At 37.1% G+C, this 19,646-nt stretch overlaps 1 protein-coding gene across 1 annotated transcript in view; it reads left to right on the top strand.

The window, feature by feature from the left end:
* The window catches only part of norpA (no receptor potential A), a 159,946-nt gene extending 141,143 nt beyond the window's left edge, over window positions 1–18,803 (top strand). The window contains exons 19-21 of the mRNA XM_067155832.2: window positions 2,749–2,952; window positions 8,159–8,405; window positions 15,144–18,803. Coding sequence (XP_067011933.2) covers window positions 2,749–2,952; window positions 8,159–8,405; window positions 15,144–15,212 — 520 coding nt within the window. The 3' untranslated portion in view covers window positions 15,213–18,803. The remainder of the gene's footprint in view (window positions 1–2,748; window positions 2,953–8,158; window positions 8,406–15,143) is intronic.
* Window positions 18,804–19,646: the final 843 nt, after the last annotated feature.

Raw genomic sequence — 19,646 nt, 5'->3', positions numbered from 1 at the left:
ACCTCCAATTTATTATATAATAAGCCACCGGTCCGAAATAAGTCTACTACTACCATTTGTTTTAGAAAGAGTGTGATCTGCAATAATACTTAGATATTTTTATGGGCCTCCGTGCAAATGTTCTCATATTTGTTGTCTGGTGTTTTTTTAAACCTTGCAGTGCACTATTGTTATTTTATAATCCTCTGCGGAAAAGGTTTTCATATTTGTTCTGTTGTGTTTTTCACACCTTGTAATATTCTCCGCTCAATTTCAGAAATGGCAGTTTTCGCTGTACATGCGGATACACGATGTAAAATGCCATCATATCGGAAAAAATCGTATCTAGTATTTCCATACTCCTGTTTGATAGTTCTTATTCGTATATTCAGTAGTAAGTTTTCTCGCTTAACACATTCTTTTTCCTTATCCCCTGCAGAAACGGCTTAACGAGCTTTTACTGTAATTCCTAAAAAAATGAATCAATAATCGTGCAGCATGGCCAGATACAACCCATCAAATCAAATTAACAGCAATAATCTCCAAAAGATAGTTTTAAAAAAACCCACTCCCACCCACAAACCAGGCAGAAAACAATAAGGATGATTCCATGTGATACACAATAGGACATGCCCACATGATCCCAAAACAAAGGAAGGAATGTAATGGGCAACAGTGGCAAGCAGCATAAAATCATAACCTGAAAGTGTATCAAAGCTTGCTAAAAAATAATGGCAATTCCCAATTCAACTCGAACACTAGTGCTATCACACGCCCTTAGTAACACAGTTCCAACATGCGATACTAGATAGTGTTGCAATGTGTACTTAGGTCATCCAGTAGCTAAAGGAAACTTTTCATATCCCATTCCATTGAGTTACAAGAATAATGATTAACAGAGCATCTGCTAGGTTCATAGAATGAGTGAATGTTATGCAGTCATTTAAATGATATAAATTTCAAGTTCTCTTTCCTTTCTTAATGTCCAAAATTTAATCATCATCATCATTGTACTGTTTCAGTTTCCTGGGTACTGTTAATGAGCCTCTTCCACTTCTTCCTGTCCATATACAACTTGTCATGGAGAACATCATCCACTGTTCACCCCCTAGTAATTAGATCACCCTTGATTATGTCCATTCATTGGGTTTTAGGTCTTGGTCTTCTCCATTCCACCTGTCTTTCCAAACTTATTCTGGCTGTTCTTGTAGGCTCAATCCTCATCACATGCCCGTGCCACCATAGTCTGGATGTGGCGATTTGGTCTAGTAGGGGTGTCTTTATTCTGGCTTCTTTTCTCACCTCATTTCTTGTCTATCTTGGTCTTCTGGATGCTGGATCTAAGAAATTTCATCTCTGATGCTTGCAGTCTTGATGAATCTCTTTTTGTGAGGGTGCACGCTTCAATACCATAGGTCAATATTGGTATGAAATAGCTGTTAAACATCATTAGTTTGGCCGGTTTTGGAATCGTGTCATCCCATAAAAGTTTTTTTACTTCTTGGTAGAATTCTGATCCCTTTTGCACTCTGTTTGTAATTTCCTTTCTGACCAAATTATCAGGAGATTACACATCCAAGGTAAGGAAAACTATCCACACACTCTAGCTTGTGGTCTCCTAGTTTTACACTTGCTGGATGCCCTTCTCTGTTGACTGCCATCACCACTGTCTTGGTCTCACTGATGTCGTAGTTGAGGTTATATTCCTGGAACTGGGATTTCCATATGTTGAGTTTGGTCTGTCCTTCCTCTTCTGTTTACCCCAAATCATGGTATCATCAGCAAAGGCCACTGCATTCAGTTCACCTAACTTTTCCTTGATGTTCTTCTTTATATTGTGATAAACAGTAGTGGGGACAGTGCACTTCCTTGCTGAACTCCACTCTTAGTCACAAACCATGATGATTGACCTTCCTCAATTTGTACACAGCTAGTACAGTCTTTGTACACCTGAATTTTCCTTACGAGTCCTTCAGGCACATTTCTTTTCCTCAGACACTCCCACATCTTATCTCTTATAACACTATCATAGGCCTTTTCTATATCCAGAAATACACTGACCAGGTTCTTGCCTCTCTCCCAATACTTTTCCATCAGCATGTGGGTGCTAAAAATTAGATCCATTGTTGATGTGTTACTTTTGAATCTATATTGCTCCTCCTCTAACTGTGATTCAGTGATGGTTCTCAATCTCCTTTCTATGATCTTCTCTAGAAATTTTAGCCCATGAGACAGCAGTGTTATTCCTCTAAAGTTGGTGGGTTTCCGTCTGCTGCCTTTCTTAAACTGGGGAATTATAATGCTCTTGCTCCAATCTGCACATATTTTGTTGTCTGTCCATATGACATTTAGTATTCAATGCAGCCATTGTATACCCTGGATGCCTGCTGCCTTTATCAAGTCCGCATTCACTTCATGTGCATCTGAAGATTTTCCTTTAGGCATAGATTTTAAGGCTGTCTCAGTTTCTGTCCAGGTAATGCGAGGTTCCTCATTGTAGGCTTGGATTTCCAGTTTTGTATTCTGTTCTTGAACTGGTCTATTCAGTAGGTGGTCAAAATGGTTCTTCAGGACTTCTCTCATGTCACTTTCTGTCCTAACCAGATTTCCATTTTCATCTTCAAGTGCCTTTTCAAAATGGATTTTTGTAAGTACAACTAAGGTTAAAAAAGTAGATGATAATTACCTAGAGAGCAACTGTCATTCCTTTACCTCTATGCACCACCTAGAAATTGATATTGGAAGAGTTTTTCCTGTTGAATGTTACAGCAAGGCAGAGTTGGCTTCAGATCCAGCCATACGCAAGCTGGTGACTGAACAGACTTTGCAGTGGTCCGAGATGGTGAAAAGGCATCGTAAAGAGGAGTGGGAGATCATGAAGCAGCAGCTTACAGACCAGCAGGACATCCTCAAGAGACTCATGGAAATGGCTCAAGCAGCTCAGATGAAGCAACTTGAGGCTAAACATGAGAGGTACTCACTTCTTTCTCTCGATATAGTTGCTGAATGTGTTCTGCCATTTTTCTGCCTTGTCTTGTTTTCTTAGAACTGGTTGGTTTTCCTTCTGTGGTTCTTATATTCATGCACACACTTTTTCTTTCTCCAAAAGTTTCCTGTATACAGCATCCTCCTTAGCTGCCTTTTAATTTCTCATTCTTCAGTTACCTATACTCCCTGGCCCGTAAGCCTATACACTAAGGGTACAAACCTACTCTTTCTCACCTGTTAATACTGAAAGGTAGGGATTTTTAGTTATACTCTAACTGTTGGGTTCGATTCAGTGTCACTAACCATACAGTTTAGGCACCCTACTAGCCTATACAACATCTTACAGTAACTGTTAATCTGGCATGTTGACACTATTTCGTGATTTGCAAGAATTACATATTGCCACTGCCGTATTGTTAAAATCATTAGTGTTAATTAAAGCATATTTTCTTTTTCTGTGGGATTGTAAATCTGTTTGGCTAATACCAGGTAAGTAGAATTGTGACATGTTCGAATAATGCATTTAACCCTTTCCCTGCCAAGCTAAAATGCTGTAGTACTGCTACAACTGCCAACCTAAATTAAGGTAAAACGTAAGGTCTTACTGAAAATTTTGTACTCGCCTTGGTTTTGAAGCTATATAGATGAATTTTTTTTTGATGATTCATGATATATCCATGTATATGTCATGTAATTTCCTTTCTTGGTGCTTATGTCCTTATGTAAAAAAAAGTAATGAATTATTAATTTCCACTTTCTGTAATCAATTTTGCAAATTATAATTAGTATTTGGCATAGTAATAATTATTTCACATATATGTTAATGTCACTGTTAGAATCACAAAACCTTGTTGTCTTAATGTTAAAAGTTTTAAATGTCTTAAAGTTTAAAAATGTCCAAATGATTTTAGTTTTTAAAACTGAAAATTGAGGTTAGGTTCGTCGTCATGGTGACTAGCATTTTGCTGGTCAACATTAACGTCATCTTCCATAGCCTGAATGTATTTTTAACACAAGTGTTCTAAATATTTTACCATCTTACCCTACGTGAATTCGGAGTATAAAACACAAAAACACAATAATAGCAATACTTCGTGTCAAGCAAACTTGCCGCGCAAAGTTTATGGTGCACATGACATGGCCATCGTGTGCCAAACTCTCAACGAAAAAAAAAAAGTTATATTCTCTTTGCATACCTGCCAACTTTCCCGATTTAGGCGGGAGACTCCCCATTTTCGACAGTTTTTCCCGCCTCCCGATTATTCTATTATTTCTCCCGATTTTAGCTTATGTTTTGGTGAACTTCAAACGTTTATTTTCAAATCCTGCCATTTCGGCTTTTTTATGCCAGTGGCCGGAAATCCTTTTCTCGTTGGCCGCTTTCAAACAAAATATCAACGTTTATTAATGCGAGAAATGTGCGCGAATGTGCAATGTTTATTGAAACAAGACCAACTACAATTACATCAGACCGTAACACAGAAAAAACATGCCGGACATCGGTGGGCGACGTGAGAGGTTGAGGAGTAGGTTAGGCGTGTTCATTCCTAGCTAACTAAAGGAAACATCACAAGTCGAACGTCATGAAATGCAAGTAACTAACTCAAAATATGAATAATTATACACCAAAAGTAGCGTTATCGCGTAATTTTATTGTAAATCCAATTGCAATTTCAGTGGGAGAATCACTTTATAAACGTCAGGTTGAAACACACATCATAAAATATTTTCACTTATGAAACTTTGGACTTCAAATAAGATAAATAGGTCAACAAATAGCATTATTAACCTTACATTAAATACCATGCAACATCACAAGTACCCACAGCCCATTATGTAAAAAAAAAAAAAAAAAAAAAAAAAACCTGCAAACAAATGCTTTTCTCCTACAAAATTTCAATAATAATAATAATAATAATAATAATAATAATAATAATAATAATAATAATAATAATAATAATAATAATTGTTCCGGGGTTTCTGTGGAACGCAGAGGTGATGAAAGAAGGTGCGGGCTTAAATGGGTCTAACTTACTTACATACATACATACATACATACATACATACATACATACATTAACATTATAGACAGTTATGCCTTTCAGCGTTCAGTTTGCAAGCCTCTGTGAATTTACTAAACGTCGCCACTACTCTCGATTTGCATCCAGTGTTGTGGCCTCATTTAGTTCTATACCTCTTATCTTTAAATCGTTAGAAACCGAGTCTAACCATCGTCGTCTTGGTCTCCCTCTACTTCTCTTACCCTCCATAGCAGAGTCCATTATTTTCCTAGGTAACCTATCCTCCTCCATTCGACTCACATGACCCCACCACCGAAGCCGGTTTATACGTACAGCTTCATCCATCGAGTTCATTTCTAAATTAGCCTTTATCTCCTCATTCTAAGTACCCTCCTGCCATTGTTCCCACCTGTTTTTACCAGCAATCATTCTTGCTACTTTCATGTCTGTTACTTCTAACTTATGAATAAGATATCCTGAGTCCACCCAGCTTTCTCTCCCATAAAGCAAAGTTGGTCTGAAAACAGACCGGTGTAAAGATAGTTTCGTCTGGGAGCTGACTTCCTTCTTACAGAATACTGCTGATCGCAACTGCGAGCTCACTGCATTAGCTTTACTACACCTTGATTCAATCTCACTTACTATATTACCATCCTGGGAGAACACAACCTAAATCAGTCTCAAAATTAATTTAAAACTAAGACAAAGGTTGTATTTCTTTAGAATTTCAAAAATCAACAAATAACAACATAACAGGTACAATTAGCGATTTTGAAACAAGTCAAGGAAAATACAATATTAGTGAATTCAACAGGTCCTGGGCTTCAAGCCCCTCGCTTTAGAATTCTTGAGCCCCCAGCTCAAATTTACGAAAGAGCACAAATTATTAAAGGGCAGAAATCCCCTAATTCAAGAGCACTTGTTCTCCAAAATACAATATCTAGCCTTCCAGAGGCACTCGTTACAATTACAAAATTTGAAAAAGAGCTAACAGGCTCTGTTTCCTACTGCCTACTCAAGGCAACTTTACATCAATCTCTGGTTTCTCAAACCACCATTTACAAATTGAACTTACAGGGGTATTTAATACCCAACCTACTGGGCCTGCATGGAAAAGAACAAGTTAAATAACTGGCCCAAACACAAGGTGAATGGAATCTCCCAGTATGGTTCTGTGGATGTGACGTAATGTCCGTTCGTTAAACCCCTGTGGTCTTCCCATGCTGCGGTTTACGTGGGTGGTAACATTCTCTCTGCGATATTGAAGATCCACCCTAGACACTGTTGACCTTAGAAGCTCGAATTCGTGTGTAATCTCCGCAATGCTATGACCCATGTGCCATGCGCCGGTGATCATCCCAAGTTCAAAGTCAGTTAACTCACGACGTGTTGCGATCTTCAGGACACTGGTGTCTGTGACAGACTGGTCAGCTACGCCGTAGCTAGCCGCAATGCTCAGGGGTCATACACGGTACATTTTCTAATGGGACACCCCTTCCCGTGACTTTTGGCCACTCGGTCTATATGCCTGGCTGAGTGGTTGAGGTGCTGGCCTTTTGACCCCAACTTGGCAGGTTCGATCCTGGCTCAGTCCAGTGGTTTTTGGAGGTGCTCAACTATGTCAGCCTCGCCTCAGTAGATTTAAACGGGCATGTAAAAGAACTGCTACGGGACTAAATTCCTGCACCTCGGCGTCTATGAAAACCATAAAAGTAGTTAGTGGGACGTAAAACAAATAACATTTTTTATTAATGTTCATTATGGTCACTGCCAAATGTTAACCCTTCAGACGCAAGAGGGTTCACAATCATTTCATGCTTTGTTATGAAAATGAAAAGATTTCTATGCTTCCTACCTGCATATCTGAAAACTTGTTTTCACGTTTTACTGGCACAAGCAAGACTTCAAACTTGTTTCCTTCTGTGGTGATATTAGTTTCCCCTTGGGACATGGCCCGTACAGCATTCATTTGTTAACACCTAATAGAAACAACACCTGCATAGGCCCGATTTCTTCAACTCTGTGTTAAATTTTACTTAACAAATATTTAACTAACAGTTGTTATTAATTTAACACTTCCTTTAAAAGTACCCCGTTTCATGAACACATTTCCAACATTTGTTATGAAACAATTGTTAATGACAAATTAACACATTTCTGTAAGATTTCTGAACGCATTTGGCAGTGAGCATCTTTTCTTTCTTTATATATAGTGCTCCTATGGTGTGTTGAAATAGTATTTTGTCACAGACACAGGGTTGACATTATTATAGGTTATGGTTAGCGAAGACCGTTAAGACGTAAACATGTCAAGTAAGAGGCAACAAAAGCGTTATTATGATGAATGCGAGACAAATGTTGTTATAGTTTTAATTTAAAATTATGTGTGTGCTTAAAAAATGAAGTAACGGACTGTTATATCACAATGTTAGATATAGCCTATTCTTATAGGAGTGCAATGTAAGGCTCCTACATCACTGGGAAAATGTGATAATTGATATGTTTTGAATGATTTTCGGGCATTCTTTTATTGCGGGGTAAAATAAAGTAATGCCTTGTTAATGCTGCAATGACAGCAGGAATTCTTCGTAGGATTCTACACACAATTTTCTAGCACTCGTGAACATAGTCGTGTACAATTACATGAAAAGTATCTCAAGCATAATATCTAGTAAGTAGAGGCTAGACCCTGCGGTCAACCGATTTTACTGATTTCAATGTACCTATGGGGAGACGCTCAACAGTAACTCGTCCATAAGGGTTTAAGTCAATATGCTTTCGTTTAAAAAAAAATAATAATAATGAGGCCAGATGTCATTACACAGAATCCGCTTCGGACAAAGTGAAGGTGATAGAACAGTAAAAGGCGAACAAATTTTACTTAAACATGTCAGGTCCACAACCTAATAACTTCTGAAAAATTGATGAATCCCCGATTCCAATGCAAGGCATATATACTTGGGAGTTACATCATAGTCGAACAGAGTGGTGGCATAGTGGTCACTGTACTTGTCTGCGAACCTTGTAAACGTGAGTTCGAGTCTCGTCGCAGCTATAATTGTTGTACAAAATAAATTAATACTTGTGGGCACTCATTTTATCTCTTCAGTCCATATTTCCCAAATCCACATACCAGCCTTGTTGTGACATCTTTATCTTTTTTCTTACAGAGAAATGAAGGAGATGAACACACGTCAAGCCAAAATTTCTGTGGAGACGATGAAGGAGGTGGCCAACGACAAGACCTTGAAGACTAAGGGCGAAAAGGACCGTAGACTGAGAGAGAAGAAACAGAACAACACTAAGAAGTTCATGGATGAGCGGAGATATGCCCAAGTGAAACAGGGAAAGGAGAAGGATAAGCTGAAGACGAAACATGAAAAGCAGATGGAAGACCTGGTTAAGGATGTACAGAATGTAAGTGGGCCATATCTTATTTCTCTAGTTATTGCAGTTGAACTCTTGAAAGAAATGTACCTGACTCTTAGAAAAAAAAAGAAAGAAAATCCCACAAATATTTGCTAATTATTGTATTTACTCGTGTATTTTCTGAACTTCATTGGAAAAGAAAGAGTCATTAAATAGATGAATAAGTTATGTGAGAGAAGTGTACCATACATGGTACACTATGTGTCATAGTGATGCACTTTAATGCATCATTCTGCATTTATATAGGCTTGTATACCTGCAAAAGTGGTCAAAATTTCAAAAGCAACATCAGCACTCTGAAACGAATAAGAATACAGTATATTAACCTTAGATATTACTGATATTTTGCATGAAGTATGAAAGCTTGTCACTTGAAATGGTATTACCATAATTTAAACGTACTATAAAAACTTGTTTCCATAGAAGTTATCGTTCCCATTGCTGGTCTCTTACTTTTGCAGTGTTGACTCAGTTGGTAAGAGGCACCATCTTCAGAGCCAAGTGAATTTGAGTTCCTGATTTTCTTGAAACTTCTTTCTAGATTTTCACAAGAAATTGATCTCCAGTCACTCGGTATCTACTCGCTCATATTTTGTAACGATGGCCTTTTAATAATTGTTTCATCTGGCATATATTCATGGTTGTTACTTGCTGTCCACTGAGAATACATATAGTGGATTAATTCTCTTCAAGTTTTCAACAGATCTAAACTAGTTAAAATTCACTCGTGAAAAAAATATACAAGAGCGAAAATTACAGAGTAAATACAGTAAATTAAATTTAAATTTATTGAGTGACATACAAGATTGCAGTTTATGTAGGTAATCGTGCACAAAGATCAACACAATGATAGTTTAGTATGAATTTGGAGACCATCTCTTTGTGAATGAAGGCTAAGGAAATAATGTACCAGACATATAACATCGTAATGGGGAGAGATTGGCTTAGGAAAAACATCTGTATCCAGGCAGCTGAAATGTTTATGAGGAGCATGATTTATAAGACAAGAAGGGATGGAGTTAAACATGAGAACATAAGGAAAACGATTAAAATGGAGAAATTGAGTGATAAGATAGAGGAACAGGTTGAAAGGGTCTGAACAAGAGCACTGGGAGTGTAAAAAAACAGTTTGTAAGGGGAAAAGGTTGAGAAAGACCGAGAATAAGATATACTGATGGAATGACCATATTAGCCACAACCACGATTAAACCAAACAAGAACAGTGCTGATAACCACTGTATTTACTCGCATATCAGCCGCACCCTTAATTTTTAACTGTGTATTTGCATAAATGTTTGCACCGATTAAGAACCGTGCATCCAATTATTACGCTTTTTGCAAGAATGCATGTTTGTAATAATAAATCGAGAGGCCTCTGCTGCACAGTCTGAATTCGTCCATTGTGGAGCTTTTTTTTTTTTTTTTTTTTTCGACTGGAGATTGCCCCCCCGAGGACAAAATATACAGAAAGACAAGATGAATATTAAAAGTACCGGTTATTAAAAGTACCGGTAATCGTAAGTTTGTTAGCACATTTGACATAATGTATGTTACTGTATTAAAAAGTTTCGAAGATATGGTCCTAAAGGATTTGGACGGAATATTTTGTAAACCCCCCCCCCCCCCCCTTAGAGCTGTTCACATTATTTTAAAACACATAAAATCAAAGTAATAATTTAGAAAGTACATATGTCAACCGATAAGACACCAAGTATAACATCGCAAGTTCTGAAACCACACACATGGCTAGAAGCAAAGATAAGCAGGATTACCAACATAACAACTAGAGAAAGGATGTGGGAAGCGGACTCGGATCCCTAAGAGGATGTAATCTTACATGACGTTGTAGGGAAAAAGACGTGTGAGCGGTTACCCTTTAGTCTGCATTTACTAACAAATAAGGAAATTTTAACATAGTTGAATTACAGCAATTTAAAATAATGTAACATGATCAATAAAGAAAAACAAAGGGGAAACGAACCACGAGGTTCCTATCTATGATACTTCAGAAAACCAAAATTGTATATTACAAGTTCATCTCAACAAGAATCTCTCCAGCGACAGACGATAAAATATTAAGATTACATTTAAGAAAATGAGATTAACTTCTGCAATTAAAATTTACAAGGAAAACTTAACAGGGAATATAAAATCAATTACAACAATTTTGCAAGGAAAATAGAAAAGGTGATTTACAGATCATTACACTTAATTTACAAGGAAAATTGACTAAGGAATTTAAAATCTAATGCAGAGGCCTTTAGAGTTGCTGCCTTCCTAATACACATCAGTGAGAGACGCATAACTCCAAACACCGTACATTAAATCAATGTAGGACAACGGGAGGCAACCCCGGATGGAAAATTAAATTTTACATGACACAATTAAAAAGGTTAATGAAAGGGAATTGACTCCAAAAGAAAAGGATATGCCTAGCTGACGAGCTAAGGCATTACAAAACAAAACGGCGAAAACCAGGGTCTAAGGTAAACTCCGAAGCAAATAAATTTACATGTTAATTTAAAGTTCAAGGAAAGGAAACATGCTTAACCTGAGGTGACTGGAGCCACTGACGGGACTACACCCGAAATGCGTCCGACTGTGAGGACGTACGACAAACCAAAGACGTGGACAAGAGCCCTGCTCCTACTGAGGAGCCAAAGGCCGGAAATTGAGAAACACGCTAACAGCCAATCAGGGAAGCTTGCTACGATTCGACCTAAAATTTTTGTCAATGTAAAAGGTCGTTATTCCGACCAATTAAAACAAATTACCAAATATATACAAGATATTCTACAGGTTTTGATTGTGAAACGCAGCGATTTCGTTATCGAAGCCTCCACGTGGCAAATACAGGGTGATACAAAAGGTTGTTTATCATATTGCAAGTTACAACAAGCACAACTACAGGAGATCTCCAATATTTAAATTCCTTTCTATCTGTAATCATAATGATTAAATAAATATAATTAAATGTGTCTCTTGTGAGTCCTGAAAATCTTATTAATATTTTTTACATAAATTCACAAAAAAAATAGACTTTTTTGAAAATGTCTTTGAATATTCCTTTGTTTTTGCAATGGCGATTTTTCAAAATTTTTGCGCAATGACAAGACAAGAATTAAATGATCACATCTTGATAAATGGACACATTTTTCACGTTTTTAACATCTCACCGCCGGTGACATATTTCAAGGCAGTCACTGCAATTTCTTTTATTAATGCCTGATTCAGGTTAAATGATTTGCAGAACAGGATGAAAAAGAGAGGAATGGTTCATCTAGCACCAATCATTAACCCTGTGACTTCCATATCATCCAAGTGGTATTGCTATTGATAGAATGGGATGGTTGGTTTATACGTTTTCTTTTCTTCATGCACCTCATTGGGTTGTGTTTCGGATGTTTTGAATCTGTTCGTCGGATCTATTATAAAGTCCTTTCGGTGGTCTTTGAAGGCTATCATGTCAGTTCGATGGGTGCTGCCTGTAATAGAGAGATCGTAAGCCTGAGTGCCTTACTGCTTGGCATGGAGAAAGTTAACACGGCTTCATTCAAACTAAAAGGGGTGAAGTTCTTGGAAGAAAATAATAGAGCAGCGGGCCATGAGTTTTCTGTTCACAAAAACCAAGTGAGGAATCGGAGAAAGTAGAAAGTGAAATTAAAAACGACTCGTTCATCCAGGCGTGCATTTTGTGGGCCAAAACGGGAAATTACCGGGTATTGAGGAAGCATTACAGGAATGGGTGAGGGAGATGTGGAACAATGGTTGTAGTGTCTCCCACAAAATGTTACAATTAAAAGCACAGGAAATTGTGCAATCTCACAATATTCTGGGAAACCTATTCGAGGCAAGCCTCGGTCGATGACTCTGCAGAAAATAGTCTTTGTGCCAAAGACTGCTCCGATAAAGTTACAGAGTTGATAAACTTGACCATAATAGGTGCGGTTGTTTATTCCTGTACTGACTTGTCTAAACTTATTAAAAACTACTTAAAATAGTATTATGGTTAAATCCGCCTTGTCAGTACACTTTCTGTTAATGTAACTATTTATTCATCAAACATGTTCCGAGAACATCAGCGATCTGTTGATAAACTTAACCATGATAGGTTAAAATGATTGTTTGATCTGTATTGACTAGTTTTAATGTAGTACAGAAATATTTAAAATAGTTATATTTGAATCAGCCTTGTCAATACACTTATTAATGGAAGAAAATTATTTATTCAACCAAACATGTTTCAGGAATTCAACCATTCCCTTCATCAGTGGTCAGTGTATTGACAAGGCTGATTCAAATAGAACTGTTTTAAATATTTCTGTACTACATTCAAACATCAGCAATCGTCAAAGTCTTAAGAACAATATAACAATTTTCATTCGTAAACAACTATTATATCGCAGTTGAACAATAATGGCGAACGTGAAACTGAATGTTAGTTTCAGAGGGAGAATTCTTTGTCATAACTGGAACCCAAAATACCTTGGTGTCATCTTGGATCGTACACTATCCTTCAAACAACATCTCCTGAACTTAGCACAAAAGTTGAAGTCTAGAAATAACATCCTTCATAAACTGTGTGGAACTACCTGGGGATCTTCAGCAACCACTTTGCGATATTTAGCCGTGGGTTTGGTGTATTCAAGTGCTGAGTATTGTGCACCTGTTTGGATGAACAGTCATCATACAAGGCTTGTTGACACCCAGCTTAATACCACAATGCGCATCATATCTGGCACAATCACATCTACTCCAGCTCATTGGCTTCCACTGCTAACTGGTATATTGCCACCTGATCTATGCCGATCTAATGCCCTTATGAAGGAATTCCACAAGATCTCAAGAAATCCTAGTCTACCCGTGAATAGTGACCTGCCACTTCTGAATCTTAATAGACTAAAATCACGCCACCCAACTCTGCGCGATGCTGCTAACATGGATGCTAAGGATTTTAAATCTCTTGATGAGTGGAAAAGTAGATGGGAAGCGACAACGGATGTGCACCTTCGTACCTTCTTCTCAGGTCCCAGACTTGCAAGTGTATCCCACCTACCACGCAAGACCTGGACTGCCCTGAATAGAATCAGAATAGGACATGGCCGGTGCAGAGCTGCTCTCCATAAATGGAAAAAGCTACCTAATCCAGACTGTGACTGTGGAGCTCCACACCAGACTATTCATCATATTGTCAGGGAATGTAAGATTCGAGCCTATCACGGTGATGAAGATGACTTCCTGCTGGTATCTCCAGATGCTGTTAGTTGGCTTGAAAAACTTGATATTAAATTGTGAAGCACAAATTACTCTGTTTCTCAGCTGCAAATATATATATTACTGATATTGTCTGTATAAGCCATACGCTAATTAATAATAATAATAATAATAATAATAATAATATTGCAGTTTATAATATCAGTGAAAAAAAGGTTTATTAATGGTACATTAGAAAATTACTATCTCATAAAATATTCAATATTATTATTATGTTAAATGAGAAACACTTCTTAAATAAACTCAAGATCTTCAAATCTTACAATTTTCTTCCCTTTTCTTTTCTTCCCTAAATGATTAAATGCTAGTTTATATAATGGAATTTCATGTGTAATGTTTTCATTTAAACTCAAATCAAAATTACTTTTCTGCGCAAGATAAATTTATAAATTTTCCAAAACGTTCATGAATTTACCTTTTTGGGTCCAGTGTATTAATTCCCTGTCACTATTGTCTGTGAATTTGATTATTTTTTACAATGTGTTCTCCCATTGCTGAATGTCTCTTGTGTTCAACAGCATTAACATGTTCCTTTTATCTTGTAACCAAATTTCTTCCTGATTGTCCAATGTATTACTGCTTACATACTTTCATTCTTAATTTTATTTGAATTTAAAATATTATTATTATTATTATTATTATCAGTTCTGTATGCGATAATGTTCCTTTCTGTGAAAATTTTAACCAGTTCATAAGAATGCTTATTTCTAAAAGGAAAAACTGTGAATTTCTTTTTTTTCCCTTTCGGTCTTGAAATAAAGTTGTTTTTGGTTCATTTTTCACTTTATTTATTTTTCTATTAATACATTTTCTGGAGTATCCATTGTTACGAGCAATGTGGTGGGTTATATTAATCATAATTCTTCTTAAACATTGGTATATCATAGCTCTATTAATTAAGCTATAAAATGTTGCTTTTTTTTTTTTTTTTATGTTGACCTGAATGATCAGTGTCGTTCCTAATAATAGCATCTGTTTGAGTAGGCTTTCTGAAAATTTGAAAATCAAAATGACCCTTATTTTTGGGAATTGTTACATTCAAATAACTTTTAAGTCCCATTATTCTCCGACTCCATTGTGAAATGCACCTGTTTATCCAAAATATTTAAATATTCTATTAATCCATCAAGTTTTACTTACCTCTTGTTCATCGATAATATCATCAGCGTATCTCCAGCGTCAAGAATGTTAGCAAACACATACATGGATTACATGGAATATAATAAAATAGTGGATAAAATAGAAAGATTGGTTACATGGTTAAGATACAAGATAAGTTAAATTGGACCTGGAGGGGGTGCAAGTGGAAACATAATTGGATTAGACTCTCAAGGGTTGATGAATGATAATTTGAAAGCACTGCACAGTAGGAACTATGTACTGTATTTTGAAATTAAAATTACTATTGTCTAATAATAATCTCTATTTACATTTTTCTTTGTTATTTTCCAGCTCATTGAAATGTACAAGAACGAAGAAATCGAATACGAGCTTGCCCCAAAAACTGAATTCTTTGCTTAGACGAGAAATGGACCTTGTTTCCTGTGGATAATCTCGCAAAACATTACAAGAGCTGCCCAGTGGATGTTTGTACAAATTGTTTTTAGCAGTGGTGGCTTTTAAGTATCGTATCATGCTAGATGCTGCCTCTTGTGTACCTGTGAATTATTGCATTTTCAAATCTTCCATATGTCATCTTATTTTTAATTTAAAAATCATCCATATCTACAAGAAGAGTGAGGAGGAACTACTAAAGCCACAACTATCCGGATGGTACTCGGATCGTATCATCTGAAGTGTGGTTCATATTATTTATTAACTCTTTTGTATAGATAATAATGGGCCTAGACTATTATTTTTTCCCCGAATTAAAAAAAGGGTAACTTCTTACCTCTCCAGAATGACTGTATAGCAGATGCATGCGACAGACTGTATGTCCAATTTCTAGTATTTTCTTTTACTGTACTGCCATTATCATCACTTCCCTGGCATCTGCCTAAGTAGCTCACAGGTTTAAGAGCTGGCCTTTTAAGCCCTGACCATAGGTTTGATTCCAGACTAGTTGAATGTTGTGATAGATTTATTGGCATGTTAAATGAATCGTGTAGTATAAGATTTGACACGTGACAACTCTGAGAGCTGTTGGTAGATTTGTGGGTCATAATTTTTAACCTATAGACGGTACTAGCTGTTGTACCCATCAACTATCAGTCAGTGCCAACATCTGAGATACTTAGTAAGTGAATGGCTTTTTGTGGCATACTCATTTTCCTGGCTCTCTCTAGCACTGTGTAGTTCCATATTTTTTACATTTGAACTCTTCCTTCTGGTATAAAAATCAAGAATGTGTGTTGAGTACAGACACCAACAGGTTAGTACAGAGAGATGTACAATGTACTTAAAACATTGCTGGTATGATCACCATACAGTTAGTTATCAGCTGTTGGACTTGTTAGGCAACCACCACTGACATTTTCCTGATCTTTCACTGTATTGAAAAAGAAAAAGTTGGTAAGTAATATTCCGCATCAGTTTTTTCACAGCAATTTTCCCGTAAAACCTACTATAAGAGAAACACATTTTTATGGTTTAGGCCCCTACTGAAGCACCCTTCCTGCTGAATTCTTTTTTGAACAATTTAAAAGTACAGACAGATAAACATTTTTTATATTCAGTATATATATATATAGTAATAAAAGACGAGAATTGATAGGAAATTACAATAATTATTAAAAGAATTTTAAATCAGATGCTTTCATAGTAGAATGAAAGCCAAGGCCTGTGGTTTTCTAAAATAACAGTATTTGACAGAATAATAATAATAATAATAATAATAATAATAATAATAATAATAATACCTGAAGTATAGTGTGCATACATTTTAATTTGACACCATTCGGGTTGCCTGTGGTCTGTTTCAATTTCGCTTGGCAGGCTGAGTGGCTCAGATAGTTGTGGCGCTGGCCTTCTGACCCCAACTTGGGGCTCAGTTCAGTGGTGCTCAGATACGTCAGCCTCGTGTTGGTAGATTTACTGGCGCGCGGCTGTGAGCTTGCATCCGGGAGATAGTAGGTTCGAATCCCACTATCGGCAGCCCTGAAGATGGTTAAGGCCACGGCCGCTTCCTTCCAACTCCTAGGCCTTTCCTGTCCCATCGTCGCCATAAGACCTATCTGTGTCGATGCGACGTAAAGCCCCTAGCAAAAAAAAAAAAAATTTACTGGCACATAAACCAACTCCTGCGGGACTAAATTCTGGCACTTCAGCATCTCCAAAAACCTTAAAAAGTAGTTAGTGGGATGTATAGCCATCAATGTCCCTTTCTACTCTGCCAGATCCAGATCTGCGTTGGGCGAGCTATGGTCTAGTTTTAATTAATTTTACCTTGTAAATACAAAATGTGTTGCCAAACATGGAATGTAGATTGAACATTTTTCTGCCCTTTTGCTCATCAAAAATCCGATCTTGGAATCCCTAGGCTGACACACTACCACTGATCTATGGAGGGAGATTAGAATTGTATTGATGTAGAACCAAGTAATGAGGTAATATTTTGCACTTTAGGACCCTCAGGAATCTTTTGTAATTTCTTCCAGTTACTAGTTCTCTTGCAAGTCTGCTACCATCTTAACCTGGCAACGGGCGCGTGGTGAGGGAATCTCTTACTCCTTGATTTCGTCATATCCCACTGCGTAATGGTTTTGCACACGAGTCTTTCCTAGGTATTCCAAGTTCATTGTTTTGCGCATAAGTCTGCAACTGTTGCTTGTTGCTGAAGGTTCGTTGTTTTTGTTTGCAGTGCATTGTTTTAATCCTTGCAGTTCAGTGAGATTTTTCCTCACGTTGCGCCTTGTTACGTTTGTATTTTTGGCATTACACTTCTAGGTAAAATATTGTAAAACACAATAATTCTTATGAAAATAAATACAGAAAGCTTTAAATCAACACTTAAATCTAAATACAGTAGAGTCTCGTTAATCCAAACTAATTGGGACCGGAGTCTGTTCTGATTATGAAATTTTCGGATTAACCGGAAAACATTTTCTAATAATGTTATTGTTTTTACGTCCCGGTAACTACTTTTACACCCAGCTCGATAGCTGCAGTCGCTTAAGTGCGGCCAGTATCCAGCATTCGGGAGATAGTGGGTTTGAACCCCACTGTCGGCAGCCCTGAAGATGGTTTTCCGTGGTTTCCCATTTCCACACCAGGCAAATGCTGGGGCTGTACATTAATTAAGGCCATGGCTGCTTCCTTCCCACTCCTAGCCCTTTCCTGCTCCATCGTCGCCATAACACCTATCTGTGTTGATGTGACGTAAAGCCAAAAAAAAAAAAAAAAAAAAACTACTTTTACGGTTTCTGGAGACGCCTATGTGCCGGGATTTTTTCCCCGCACGAGTTCTTTTACGTACCAATAAATCTACTTACACGAGGCTGACGTATTTGAACACCTTCAACTACCACCGGACTGAGCCAGGATATAACCTGCCAGGTTTCTACTGTACAATACAGTACAGTACATACTGTAATTTGAAATGTCCATTCTTTAGCAGTTACATTAATAAAGTAGTGTATGAAAGTACAGTAGGGTAGTTAAGAACCCGTAGAAGAGAGAACTACAATGAAAATGACATTAGTGAGTGGATTGAAGCTGACTGTCATCAATTACAAACAGACCAAGAAATTGTAGCTATGGCGGAGAAAGAATCTGGAATTGATGAGGAACAGAGCGATGATGACGAAGACCACAATAAACAACTAGTGTCGTATTCAGATGCCATGGCCGCCTTAACTTGCCGTACACTACGTCGAGCAACACTCCGCTGCTACGCCCACGGATGTGATGTTTATGAGATGCTGGTTTAACACTGCATCTTCGAGCAGGTTCCAATCACAACGGCAAAAGAAACTAACAGACTTTGTAAAGATAAACGACCAGTGATTGATGCCTTATGATGCGTAATTATGTTTTCATTAAGTTATTCTAGTAAAATATGACTAATAAACTGCAAGTAAATCTTCTTTCTATAATATATTCTTTCATTTCAATAAGGAGATTAAAAAAAAAAATTGAATACATATTTCAGTTCAGATTAACCGGACTTTCGGATTAACAGGATTCGGATTAACGGGACTCTAGTGTATGTACTATAAAAGATGATTTTTTTCATTCATTTCATGGGTGAGAGGAAATCTCACCACGCGCCTGCTCCCGTTCCAACTCACCACGCTCCCGTAGATTATCCTACGTTTCTAACTAAAATATTGTAAAATACAATCATTATTATGAAAATAAATACAGAAGGCTTTAAATCGCCAATTAAATATAAATATGTACTCTAAAGAAGATTTTCGTCATTCGAAATCTCACCACGCGCCCTCTCCCGTTGCAACTCACCACCCGTCTGTTGCCACGTTAACAGTGCTAAGTAGTTACTTCCTTTGTCTTTCTCCCTTCATGCCTTTGTTAATTGGTACATATAATTTTTAGAGTCATTGGCTACAAATTGTTTCACCGCTCTTGTTTTACCTAATGGCAGTTACAGGACATTTCAACTGGTCTCTTTCTTTTGTTTTCCTCTCCCAGTTCTTGAAACACATGAGTGGTTGGTCACTAGCTCCTCCTAATTAAACCAAGTACTAGAATTGTACATTTTATAAAAATGAAATATTTGTTAGTTCAAAGACTACCTTTTCCCATATTGATGTCTCGACGTATGACCATCCAATTAAGCTCTGTTTTAATTCATACGAAACTCTGTATTGAGGACAGGTTTATAATGTCAAAAATGTGTTTCAAAACTCTGTTTGAACTTACATTTGTCCCTTTTAAGAAGTGGTTTAAACTGAATGTAACTTTGTTCTTGGAATACACAGCGTGAATGATGATGGTGATGACTTCAGTTTTTTTATGAAGAAAAAAAAGAATGCTGTATCAGAATGTAAAATGGGA

This window comes from Anabrus simplex, chromosome 11 (genome assembly GCF_040414725.1).
Source record: "Anabrus simplex isolate iqAnaSimp1 chromosome 11, ASM4041472v1, whole genome shotgun sequence".
Taxonomy (NCBI): domain Eukaryota; kingdom Metazoa; phylum Arthropoda; class Insecta; order Orthoptera; family Tettigoniidae; genus Anabrus; species Anabrus simplex.
This window is presented reverse-complemented; position numbering and strand designations above follow the sequence as displayed.